A 13,592-nucleotide genomic window follows, 5' to 3' on the forward strand; every position below is an offset into this window, starting at 1 on the left:
CCAATTACCAAATTATGCAAATCCAGGAACAGCTGCATAGAGAGGAGGCCGAGGTCATCCTGGCCAAGTCTAGAGGACCGGCTGGTGCTGGGGCAGAAGCCAGACCTGTGGCCTGGTGTTCTCCCAAAGTGCCTGGGGATTCCCTTTGGGAACTCTCACAATTTTGGTGCCTGCTGAGAGTTCTTCATATTCTTCCCAGATGTGGCAGCACTGGTGGAATCCTCCATAACCACTTTCTCTGGCTGGCAGGCACTATGTGTGTTAGAAGTTAAGGAAGGACCGGGCACTGAGTACCAGCTCCTCACACAAGTGGACTGCGGCCTTCCAGACCCAGTCTGTGAGTTACCCAGGGAGTGGGCAAAGAGCTGAGTCATGTGTACCTTGTATCCCTTATAGCATATGGCTAGACTTAAACCTGGAGTCCAAAATACCTATGCTAATTTCTGAGATATACCATTTCACAACAAAAGCTTTATTATGAAAGTTATAGTACTTTATTACATTTATAAACCTCTCCTCTAATAAATGTATTCTATTCATTTTTGATGGTTTATTTACAACCTCTTAATAAAGCACTGCCTTGTCGAGATGGAATGGCTATTTGATCCAAGGACTCCAAGTCCTTATTTATGTTATCTCTTCATGTAGTATGCTAATGCATTTATGGCCTGTCTCGTCAGTTACATTTACACTCCGTGACACCTGCTGCCTTCCTGGTAGCAATAAAGGCTGAAGGACGTGGTGAACTTTCCTAACTCGGATTTTAAGCACCTATTTAAGAATTAACCTCGACCCTTGAAAGACAAAGTGAATGACGTCACTTTGGGATACAAAGGAATAAACGATGTTCATAGCTTTTCTCCCTCTTTCCTAAAGGATCTACCAGGGGGTCCTCCTCACTTCATCCTGGATGATATAAGCAGATTTGACATCCAACAAGGAGGCGCAGGTAAGAGTGCAACATCTTCCCTCCGTGCCCTGGATAGGAAGTGGTGGAGGGTGGTGCCTACCCACAGAGTTCTGCCCCACTTCTGAGGGAGAAAGGCCAGTTCCCTTGGTGCTTCTGTGGACAAACTGCTCACGCCCAATCCTGCAGCCTGCAATGAGCAGGGGAAAAGGAGACAGGAAAAATGCAAGCAAACATACACTGAGTTTCTGCAATGACTGTGCAAGACACCTTGTATGTGCAACAACCCCATTTCATATATGTGACAATGGAGAGTGCAAGAGGTAAAATAATTTGCTTAATGTCACACACTCAGTTAGCAACAGAGTTAAGAATCCAGCACTCTCTGACTGCTTCCCACCCCACCAGACAGCCCCAGAGCAAAGGAGCTGCTGAGAGCTGGAGGACATGGACAGTGAAACAGGAGGGGCTGCCTAAGAGGAGGTACCTGGGCTGTTCCAGGTGTGGCCAAAAGAAACCTCAGAAAGAGAAGCCTTGGAGTGAAAGGGCAGAGCTGGCTGGAAAGTGTATAGGAGTTGGGAGACAGCAAAAACAACAACCCTTCTGAGAATACACTCTAAGCTTTCAAAATGTCAGCTTGCAGATGATGGGTCCTGTACTTGAACTTCGCCTGGTGAAATCACCGTGCCTTGGACCAAGTCAATAGAGCCTGCCTGGCCACCAGCCAATGGTTCCCCTGTTAGGGTTTCACCTAACTGGAGAAAGGACCTCTCTGAGGCCATCTTTGTGGCTTCTGTACTGAACCCAGTGCCTGATGTGAAATGGCATTCAAAGACAAATTGATCATGTTAGGGGTGAAGGAGAAAGGACTCAGGGAGGGGAGGAGAGACTCAAAAGGGCTTACAAGGACGTCCAAGGAGAAACTCGAGGCCATGCATCCCTCAAGGAGGAAAAGGAGAGAACGTCCCCCTACTTCTGCACAGGGACGGGCTGAGCTAATAGCAAAGAAAAACATGAATCAGTTTTCCTCAATTGTACAAAGCATCATTGCCAAAATTTGCTGTAACTGAGCACCTGTGGCAAAAAGAGAATCAAAGGCTGGACGTGCTGGCTCACACCTGTAATCCCAGCACTTTGAGAGGCTGAGGTGAGTGGATCACTTGAGGTCAGGAGTTTGAGACTAGCCTGGCCAACATGGTGAAACCCTGTCTCCACTAAAAATAAAAAAAATTAGCCGGGCTTGGTGCAGCTGTGGAGGCTGTGGCAGGAAAATCGCTTGAACCCGGGAGGCGGAGGTTGCTGTGAGCCGAGAGCATGCCACTGCACTCCAGCCTGGGCTACAGAGTGAGACTCCATGAACACCACCACCACCACTGCCCCTTCTTTATCTTGCTTGGAGCCAGTCCCTGTGACTCCCTCCCCTGGTTCTCCTCTCTCAGAGGAAAAAAAATGCATTATTTAGAAGGAAGTGTGTGGCCTCTGGTGGTAAGGACCTTTGAAATTATGGGACGGGGTTTCCAAGTGTGTCCAGTCAGCCTTTCCTGGCTTATCTCCCCTCACAGCTGACTGCTGGTTCCTGGCAGCACTGGGCTCCTTGACTCAGAACCCACAGTACAGGCAGAAGATCCTGATGGTCCAAAGCTTTTCACACCAGTATGCTGGCATTTTCCGTTTCCGGGTACGTGTGCCCTTGCAGCGCTCATTATATGATGGGGTTCTCTGTGAGTACAGGGAAGGTGAAAGTCTTAAGTTTTCTCATGGCCGGGAAGCCTGAGATGAAAGTGACAGTCGTGTTAGTTACCTTCCCTACCTTCAAAAAAAGGATTCAAGCTTATAATCTGACAACACACAGGGAAGATTAGAGTTGAAATGTTTTTGTGTAAATAAAAAGAAATGACAGAAATGATTAGCAAAAGAGTCACTGATCGAGAACCCTGTAACTAACATCGAGTTTTTGTCTCTGTCTATTCCTGTGCCATATCGTGCTATTTTGATTACAGTAGCTTTATAGGAAATGGTAACATCTGGTAGGATAAGTTCTCCTTCATTATTCATTACCATTTTCTCAAAAATATCTTGGTAATTCTTGCACATTTATTCTTCCATGAGAATTTTAAAATTATTTTGTCTATTTTTTTAAAAAAAAGCCACTGTGATACAGAATGCAGCAGCCTTTATGTATTAATTTAGAAAAATTACATTTTTATTATTTTAAGTTTTCCTTTCCAGAAACACGGGATACCTTTCTATTTATTCAGAACTAGTTTTATGTCCTTCAGTAAAGTGTTATATCTATATTGGTGCTGTGTCTTTCTTGATAAATTCATTCTCAAACATTTTATAATTTTGTGGCCCATGTAAATGAGGTCTTTTTCCCCTCATTTTGAACTTGGTGCTGCTAAAAAAGAGAAAAGCTACTACTTACCATATATTAAACTGCATCTAGCCATCTTACCAAATTCTTTTATTAGTTCTTAATTCTTTCTTTAACAGAATCTGGAATGGTTTAGTTATCTAATACTATTATCTGCAAATAGATAATTTTGTGTCTCCTTTTAATATTTGCAGAACTTATTTTGCTCTCTTGCTTTGTCACATTAGCTAGAACCTCACAATTTTGAATGAGTGACAAGAGCCAAATCCTGCCTTCTCTCGACTTCAGTAATGTGCTTCCTTGATTTACTCTTCTTTCAGTACATTCAAGTTGCTAAAAATTGTATTGGAATTTTTGTACCTATCTCATGCATAAAATTGATCTCTAGTTTGTGTTATTTTTATCATGTTTAAGTTCTGCTAGCTTTTTAAAACAAACTGATTGAGCTTTACATACCTTGATTTGAAATAAGTAGAATAATGAGAGCTAATCATTGATTAACTGTTCTTTGAAAGTAAAATAGACAATAGTGAAATTACCTGGGCCTGCCTCCCTTTTAAATGTGATTTCTTTAATTCTTCCAATGTATTCAATAGCTATCCAACAGGTCTTTTATTTCTACCGAAGTTAATTCTTGAAATTTATACTCAACTAGAAAAATCAACTGTTTCTTCAGTATTTTTAAATATATTGCCACCGAGTTGCTTATATGAATCTCTGACAATTCATTTAACCTCTTGTAATCTGTGACTAAATCTACTTTCTCAATCTGTGCTGTATTTTTACTTTTCCTTTTTTTCTTAATTCCGCTTTTCTTTATCCAATCGATCTGTTGTGTGGGTGTTGTTTGTTTTTTTTTAACAAATCAACTTTTGATTTTTATTAGTTTTTCTATTCTTTTTCTTTTGAGGTTTTGTTTTCTATATAACTAATTATTTCAATCCTATCTTTATTAATTCCTTTATGCTTTCTCCTAATTTTATTGTTTTTTGTGATTTTCTGAAACTGCACACTTAATATTCTTAGTCTTTTTACTTTCCTCTGAGATGTGTATCCATAGGTTTTGATGTAAACAGTCTTACTTTTATTAATGTTTAAGATAATACATTTTTAGTTTTTGTATCTTTTTTCATATAGGGGTTGTTTCTTTAAAGTTTATTTGATTTTCAAGTGATTAAGTTTTGCAAGGGATAATCTTTTAGTTGCTGAGTCTCTGTTTTATTATAATCGGAGAATATAATTCATAACTCTCTGCATTTGGGGAGAGTAATAAAGTAGTTTTATTTCTAGCCAAGCCCACAGCAGTTTTTATGAATGGCTCATGGACACACAAGAACAATCTATATTATCCAGTGGTTGTGAGTTTTACATACTGAATCAAGCTCTATGATTTGCAGTTGTGTTATCTGTCATTATGTCTTTCATCTTTACTTATTTTTCGTCTGCTTGATTCATTAGATCATAAAGAGGAGAAGTTCCTCCCATAGTTATTGTTTGGAGAATTCTTATGTTTTCAGGTGCTCTGGCTTTACACTTTTCCTGCTATGTTCTTTGGTGCCCAAAGGTTTATGATCTTGCTATTTTCTTATTGCAACAAAATTTGTACAATATCCCTATTTGTTGCATTTAATGCTCTGGCCTTGGATTCCTCTTTGCCTGATATTCCTATTGCCACTTTGGCTTCCTGTTATGTACATTTCCCTGTTATATTTTTGTTCATCTCTTTATTATTAATTTCATGCTCACTTTGTTATAGGTGTGTTTCTTATAAAAAGCATATTTAAAACTCATTGCCTACCACTGTTTCTCCCACCCTTCATTTCTCCTTAAAATTTTTGTTCTAATTAAACCTTTATTAGATAGAATTTCCTTAATAATTTCCTCAGAATATGTGAGAGTTTTTCCTTTGCTCTCACTTAAAAATGATATTTCAGTTAGGTTTAGGATTCTTGGATCACGTTTCTTTTCCTGAAAAGTCTGTAAACATTGTTTCATTGTCTTGTAGCTTCCAGTGCTGCAGAAGAAAAATCTTATGTTAATCTATTCTCTGGACTTTGACTTTGTATGCGACGTGTTCTTTCCAACTGAGAGTCTATAAGAAGTGCTGGCTGGGCGCGGTGGCTCACGCCTGTAATCCCAGCACTTTGGGAGGCTGAGGTGGGTAGATCACGAGGTCAGGAGATCGAGGCCATCCTGGCCAATATGGTGAAACCCCGTCTCTACTAAAAATACAAAAATTGACTGGGCATGGTGGTGCATGCCTGTAATCCCAGCTACTTGGGAGGCAAAAGCAGGAGAACCCTTAAACCAGGGAGTCGGAGGTTGCGGTGAGCCGAGATCATGCCACTGCACTACTGCACTCCAGCCTGGCAACAGAGCAAGACTCCGTCTCAAAAAAAAAAAAAAAAAAGAAGTGCTCTCTCTCCTTGGAGTTCAGAAATCTATATGTACACCTGCTAAAAATTAATCTTGTCTGGGAATTCAGTGATATTTTTCAATCTGAAGACCTATATCCTTCTAGTCAACTAAGTTTCCCTCTGTTATTTCTGGGCCCCTCCTTTATCCTGCTCTTGCCTCCTTACATTCAACTATTTGCATATTAGGTCTTCTGTCAGGCAGGTGATGCTACTGCTGCTGGTTCAAGGACCACACCAGGGAGTGAGCTAGAGGATCCAGGATTGAGCTGTGTCTGGGCTTGTCCCAGGGTGCCAGCATTGGTGGAGCTACTTAGGTGGTTAGGACAACTCAAGGCCCAGGCAGGACTCACTCTGCCCTTTTGGGTGGTGAAGAAAGTCACACAGTTCCCCAGAAGCAGCTGCAGCACACTGACCTCTGTAGATCTCCTCTCATTGCTGCGAGCTTGGATACTGCTCTCCAAAAGTTATCCAGTGCCCAGGTTACCTCAGATGCTTCACCTGAAACACTCTGGTTTCCCTGTCAGACCACTGAGTGTTGGCAAAATGGCCTCCAGCATGGTTCTTGGAAGGTACAGACATGATCCAAATGCCAGCCCTCCCCACCCAGAGGCATGGACCAGGAAATGCAGGTGGTGGCCTCATTCTTGACCACCAGTCAGGCCCTTTGCATCCTCTCTGAGAGTGGCAAACTTATCTGATGTCCCCTTTGTATAGGGAGAGCAAGTTTGGTCAGCATTACTGGTGTGGGAAGATAGGGCTAAGAGTTATTTTTAAGATGAACTAACCAGAGAAGCTCATTCGAGCCGGGACTTACTCATTCTTAATGTCCTACTGTGTGCCAGGCATTGTCCTAGGTGCTGAACCAAACGGCCACTGAAAAAGAATCTCTACTCTCATAACTACAATCTTGTTTTCATAATCTCACCTTTTGTGATCTCATCTAATCCTAATCACAACCTGTGAGGCAGTTCTTACTCTTACTGCCATTTGACAGATGAGAAAACTAAGGCCCAGCGAATTATCTTGTTCAACATCTGTTGCTAAAGTAATAAGAGGCAAGACCAGCATTCAACTACAGTTCCATCAGCTGACTGCTGTCTACTACATGCTGCCACCCAATTAAGCACAAAATCCAGGTTGTCCTTTTGGTACTCCCTTCTGGGGACTGGGATTAGCTTCCCTCGGTGCTTTGGATGCATTTTGTAATCACCTTCCTAAAACCATCCCTGTTGCCTCTCAGCCTCACTGCCGACACATCTTGCTGCTCACTGCAATAGGAACACAAGTCCACAGCTGTGCAGAACACGCCACAGTGCACTGGCTCATTAGCAACTATTAAAACATCTTTGCTTTGTCTCCACTGACATATCTGTCTCAATCTCCATCTCTGCTCTGAAATTGCATCCTCGGCTGGATGCAACAGCCTGACATCTGGGACATCCAGATGTGGAAAAGGCCATGTGGATGAGCGATCCCATCCACCCAGCCTTCCATGGAGTCCACCCAGTGGCAATTTGCCTTCACCAAAGCTCAGGGCTGAAGCCGGAAGCCCTGCTGCTTCTACACAGGGGAGGCCAGCAAAGAGAATCCAAAAAGCTGGCTTTGTTATGAATTTTCCTCATTTGGCCATGGCCCCGGGTGAACCATTTAGAGCTGAATGCTAAAGATTCAAATAGTCTGTTTTGGAGAGGAACATCTGGTTCATTTGCGCTCTTAGCAGTAGCAATGCCAGCCAGTATCCTTTCTGCTGCTATAATGGCAGGGCCAGCTTGATGGAAGAAGAGGGGGCCAGAGGGAGGCTGTCACTGCTCAGTCCTCCTGAGCCATCCATGTCATCTGTCTCCAGGCCTTTGCCCACAGTGTGCCTCTTGTCTGGGATACCTTCCCTGTCTCCCTGCCACGTGCTTAAATCCTGCCTCTTCTTTCAAGCCCTCAGCTCCTGCAGGCTCTGCCTCTCTCATGCTAGCCCTGCCCCCAGCACTCTCCTCCGTTGGTAGCATTGCTTCCCTATTGCCATTTGTGCACAAGAAGTACCTGGAGAGTTTCATTTGTGTCACTGAAGCTCACAAAGGACTTGCCAAAGACAGGCAACACTTAGAAGCAAAGTGAAGCTAGAACCCAAGTCTGCTTCTTCCCTGACTATATCTTCCTGGACTAAGTTGGTCTGTGACTCATTTTCTCCATCTGCCGGTTGAGCTGACATGCCTGCCTCCTGCCTGGCAACCTGAGCTGGGATTTTGTTTGGAATAGAGTTCATTATTGCATTGTAGAGGTCATGTTGCAACTTTTGGCTTAGGTTAGAGGACCCAGGAGCTCCCTCCTGCCTCAACTCTGTCAAAGCATATGCTTGGCTCTCTTCCAGTTCTGGCAATGTGGCCAGTGGGTGGAAGTGGTGATTGATGACCGCCTACCTGTCCAGGGAGATAAATGCCTGTTTGTGCGTCCTTGCCACGAAAACCAAGAGTTCTGGCCCTGCCTGCTGGAGAAAGCCTATGCCAAGTAAGTACAACCCCGCCGCCCATCAGCCCAGAGTTTCAGGGCTGGTCCTGCCTACCCAGAATACAAACAGTCCCTGTTGGAGCATTGCAGCCTTTGCCACCTGGCTGGACATCTCCATAAACAATCACCATGTGCAAAGGTCCATGTTGGGGCCATCAGGAGGGTCCCACAGGCACATAGTGAAGAGTGGGCAGGGCAGGGGCTGGACAGAGATATGCACTGACAATGATATTATTGCAAGGCTGGTATCAGGGCCCAAAGAAATATATTTAATAATATCACGGTCAAAGTCCGATGAGAGCGCGGAGGAGAGAGTAAACAATTCTGACTCTCTGACTCACAGAAAGTCAGGCTGAGGCTGTGTGGAGATGGTGGCATTTGAGTGAGGCCTCAAAGGATGGGCAGGATTTCAGCAAGGGGAGAGGGGATAGGTGGGAGGAGGCATCTCCAACAATGGGAGTGATTCAAATAAAGGCATCATCAGGGGTGGTCCAGGCAGTTGGGCACCCGGTGTGGCTGCTACAAGGTGGCATTTATGTGTGGGCATGGGGCAGGACATGCTTATTCTCATATGGTCAAAATACCATGACTTAGGAACTGCCTTTAGGTTCTGACAAGCTTAAGAACTTACAAACATCCCAATTCACATGTTGTACTTAGATTCTTTGGGTTGCTTTTATTCAGCAGATGTTTATTGAGCATTTAACCATATGCCAGGCACTGTGCTTGGCACTGGGACAGACGCTCTCAGACTGACTCAAGTGGATGTGTGCAGGACTGTGGATGGGGGGGTGCACGTGTGTGTGTGAGGAAGAGGGCACTGTCCTAAACACCCACACAGGTGATGAAGATACACTCAAACTTTCCATAATCAATACAACGGAAACACAAAGAGTAATGACACATCCGTCTCCTCCTATGCGACTGCAAAAGCTGGAGAATGCCAAGTGCTCGCCAGCATGTGGGGATCCAGGACCCTCCAACAGCACGGGAGGGAGTGTGCACCCAGGCAGCCTTCTGAAGGACAACCCGACAATATTTAGCTTGGCTACACACACTTCTCACACCCAATAGGGACATTCCTGGGGGCCCCTAAGAGGACACATCTGAGGATATTCTTGACTGCCACAAGGTTGTTATGGAGTGTCCATCACTGAGGTCAGTGGGTACAATGGGTGGGCACACTTCATGGAGAGCCACGCAGCAGTCAGAAGCCACAGATCCCATCTGTGCACTGTGACCGGGACGGTCCTTAGAGGCAGGGTCCTTGAGGCCCCGTAGAAGTGTCCTTAGTGGGTGTGAGACGTGCGTGTAGCCAAGATAAGTATTGTCAGATTGTCCTTCAGAGGCTGCCTTTGTGCACACTCCCTCCTGTGCTATTTGGGGGTTCCTGGATCCCCACATCCTGGCAAACACTTGGCATTCTCCAGCTTTCTAGCTTTTGCAAATGAGGTAAGAGGCACTGAGCAATCCCATGCACAGTTATTTATGGAAACGGAAACTCTGTGCCCTGCAATTCTCATTTCACAAGAACACATACAAACAAAAGGTGCATATTGCACATCCTGAAATGCTTGTCTTGGGGTGGAGGAGAAAAAGAATGTGGATAAAAGGAAGGAAGGAAGGAAGGAAAAAAGAAAGTTCATGAAATGAAATGAAACAAATTTAAAAAAAGAGCAAGACCTCGCAGTGATGATATCATGAAGGGGGAAGGCGGCACACCTGGAAATAGGACAGGAAGGTATGCAGAGGCCCAAGGGCAGGGATTCTCATGAGGCTGGTCCCCAGGGCCTGGAGAAAGGCTCTGGCATTGGTTTGGCTGCAGCTGCTGTGGCTTCTGCTCTGCTCTGCTCCTCTCTGTAGCTGGCCCGCTGCTCCTCCTCCCGCCCAGTCACCTGTCTTTGCTGTGCATCTTCCTCTGCTGCCTCCTCACTCCGCATTTCTCAGGACCCCCACTTCCTCTGAACTCCCATCAGGCCACCTGGCCTTGTGCCTCTGTCTTTACCTTCTGCTGCTTTCCACCCGATTCCCTGCCCGGTACCTGATTCCAGTCCAGAGAGTTGGAGTCTTATTGGTCAAGCCTGGGTCAGGACCCCATCGGCCCAATCAGCCATGACCTGGGTCAAGTGGCTACAAAGGGACAGGATCTGGGGAAGGGACACTTGCCCTCAGAAGGGGCTGTGTGTGAGGCAGGCACCTTGAAGGGGCGAGGGAAGTGCCAGAGCTGGAGATCACTGCTAGCAGATAAAAGCAGAGAGGACCATGCCCTTGAGGAGAAAATGAGTGGAGAGCATCATAGGTCCAGAAAATTCTGGAGATCATCCTAACCAGCCTCTCAGCCCACAAATGGAGAAGCTGAGTCTCCATTTGTGATGAGATGGCAGGTGCACATAGTTAAGCTGGGCCTACCAGGTCTTTACTTACCTGGCCAGGGGACATCGTTATCTTCCCCATCCATTCGGCAGCCTTGCCAAGTGCAGTCCTGGGCCCTAGAGGTGGTGATAGCACCACAGTCCACCCCTGTCCTTCTGGAGGTCACAGTCCAAACAGCGAGGTGCCTCAAGACCTCTTTTTGTGCATTCTTTCTTTTTGAGGCAAACTTGTGAAAAACTAAAGTTTTTGTTCATTTCTAGCATCAGAAACAGCTGCTCATTAGCATTTGAGAATGAAGCCCAGATAACAGCCAAGGTTGTTGAACCAATCCACGTTTGGGAGGTTAATTCACTTCTAAGCTACTTATGAAAACACTGCCATTATCTTTTCAATACAGATTCAGCCCTCATCTCTTCAGAGCCTCGTTTTATCCTTATGTAAAAACGGGGAGACCAGTGGTTCCCTGGGAGAATTAGAAATCTTGCAGAAGGAAATGATGACTTTGACCCCATTTTGTTAACTGATGACCTCAAGCAATCATTCAGCTTGAAAAGAAATAGGAACGTGGACCTGGCATCTGCATTCTACTGCTTAAAGAAATCTAGCAGAGGATAAAATGTCTCAAACTATTAAAGCTGTTTAAAAGGTCCCCCACCCCCTCACTATCCAAAAAAGGAAGCTCTAAAATGCAGGGGTGAATCACATAGAATTATAGGGTTTCAGAGCCAGAAAGGACGTCTGTGAGCATCAAACCCCACCTTCTTTGAAAGTTGAGGAAACAGGCTCAGCGAGATGAAATGACTGGCCCAAGATCACACACAGATGAGGATGGGATGAGCACGATTTTCCCTAGTCACTATTTCCCACGCCTTCCCACCATCCCTGACACTGTCAGTCCTACAAGAAAATGATTTGTCTTTTTGCTGCTTGAGGAGCTCAGCGTCTGGCACATGAGGACCACAGCCCAAACGTAGAGAGCCTATCTGTCCAGATGGAGAGGGACCTCTTCCCTCCAAGGGTGCAGGCAACAGCCCAGTGAACACATGGTCTCCAAACTTTCTATTCTCCTTGCTGCTGGGGAGTCTGGAAATTAATTGGTCAAGTCAAATGAAAACCATATTTAGCGTTTTGTTTTCCCCAGAGGTCGTGAAATAGAGAGGAGATTGAGGAGTGAGAGCTAGTAGGCTGCTTACCATCCTTTATGGAATCTCTACAGCATTTCAGCATCTTCTCTGGCTCTATCTGAATTCTTTCCTCTTTCATATGATTGCTGGGCACAAAGACATTTTCCCCAAATGAGGCTGAAGCAGAGGATGGGGACAAGGCTGTCTCAGAATTCCTGGTTCAGGTGACAAGGAATAGCGGTGGCTGCGGTGAACACAGTTCTCTCTCTCTCTCCTTTCTGCTTCCTGTCAGCAAAGGGGGCTAAGAATAGTTGCCATGATCCTGAACATCAGCAGGATCCGTGAGCTCATGTTTAGAACGCAGAAAGATAGCTCCTTGTCAAAACACCCAGCTGCTGCTGGGACAGGTTTCATGGGCATTGTGGATACGTAGTAAGAGAAGACTTCAGAAGACACCAAAGGGCTCTGGCCGTGAGTGGCAGGGAGTGCCTTTGGTTGTCTTGGGTGACTCCGAGGTGACTGCCGGATGCTGTGGGTGCAGGATGTCAGACGGGGCCCACAGGCAGTGAGACAGTGAAGTGACAGAGGGGCCAGGCACTACCGCGGCTTTTCTGGAGTGCTGTTCTTTAGCACAACCCTGTTTGAAGCCAGGAAAGGCGCCCTGAGAGTATCACCAGGAAGGGGCTGTTGCAAAGAGCAGGAGGTAGCACTGGTGGGGAATGGGTTCCCAAACCCCAGTCCTTGTGAATTTCCAGCACCCTCAGCCACGCCCTGGTAATTGGAACAGGAGCCAGAACCCCAACCAGGCACACTCACCACCAAAGGAGGCTCTACAGTTGACTGAGCAAATGCTCCAGAGAGAAAAATCTAGACCCTGGGTCAGAGAGAAGGCGAGCAGGAGGATAAGGTTTAGAACCAGTTTTAAAACAAGTCAAGATTAATCTGTCACATGGGGGCTCCTGTAGAGATGCCCCTTCATTCTGGGAATCCTCAGTTTTCTTTAATAAAAGGCTTTCTAAGCCGTTCCTTCTAAGCATTCGTGCCTGGGGCAGAGTCCTCCTGATAGTGACTGCTTGATACGATACGCATTTGCTGAAGTGAATCTACCGGAATTCTGTGTGATCCCCAGGAGGAGAGAATGTCAGAGGGGGAAACAGTGAGAAAGGAGTGTTGAGGACTCATCCAGTCCACCCTGCAGCTTCCAGATGAAAGGCCAAGGGCAGGGAGGGGAAGGGTCTTGTCCAGGGTGGAAGACCCAGTTGGAGGGAGCAGCAGGATAGACCCAGGCCCTGATCGTGTGTGATTTTGCATTACCAGAACAAAAGCTGCAGCCAGGACTTCCTCCACTGCCTTCCACCCTGTGAAGGGCTCTGCCTCTGCCTGCTCACTGGGGACAGGAATGTGTAGGTCCCTGGCGAGAAGCCCAAGCAACAGAGGCAGCAGTGAGTGTGGCTCCTGCTGTGTGGCTTTGATGCCAGGGTCTCCTGCCTGATCTGACCTCAGTTCCATATCCTTTGTGAGCTTGCCCTGCCTGAATTTCAAGATTCCATGGAACCCTTCCAATTCGTCCCAAGTTCTCAAAACAAATCTGACTGTCCAGCCCCTGCATGAGAGGTTCCTTTGTGACTGATCAGGCCACCCTCTCTCCTGGGGAACATTAGGCCTCTTGGGTCTGACCCTGCCCATCTCCCAGAAACAGAAATGCCATGGGTGGGGGTGGAGGCGGGGTGGCAGGAAGAGATGCTTTGGAGAAGGGGGTGAGGGTTTTAAGCTTTTGGGGTATGTTACCTAAGACTCATCCTTACCTATGTTACCTTCAGTTAAGCCAGTGATCTCCCTAATGATCTGGGGGCGAGTGGGTAACTCTGGGAATGGGAATTCTGGATCAGGGTTTGCAG

At 46.0% G+C, this 13,592-nt stretch overlaps 1 protein-coding gene across 1 annotated transcript in view; it reads left to right on the forward strand.

Annotated features, from left to right (window-relative positions):
* CAPN13 (calpain 13) overlaps nucleotides 1-13,592 on the forward strand; it is an 84,878-nt gene that overhangs the window by 29,088 nt on the left and 42,198 nt on the right. The window contains exons 4-6 of the mRNA XM_054475334.2: nucleotides 877-949; nucleotides 2,470-2,585; nucleotides 8,061-8,197. Coding sequence (XP_054331309.1) covers nucleotides 877-949; nucleotides 2,470-2,585; nucleotides 8,061-8,197 — 326 coding nt within the window. The remainder of the gene's footprint in view (nucleotides 1-876; nucleotides 950-2,469; nucleotides 2,586-8,060; nucleotides 8,198-13,592) is intronic.

The sequence above is a fragment of the Pongo pygmaeus genome, chromosome 12 (assembly GCF_028885625.2).
Source record: "Pongo pygmaeus isolate AG05252 chromosome 12, NHGRI_mPonPyg2-v2.0_pri, whole genome shotgun sequence".
Lineage (NCBI taxonomy): Eukaryota > Metazoa > Chordata > Mammalia > Primates > Hominidae > Pongo > Pongo pygmaeus.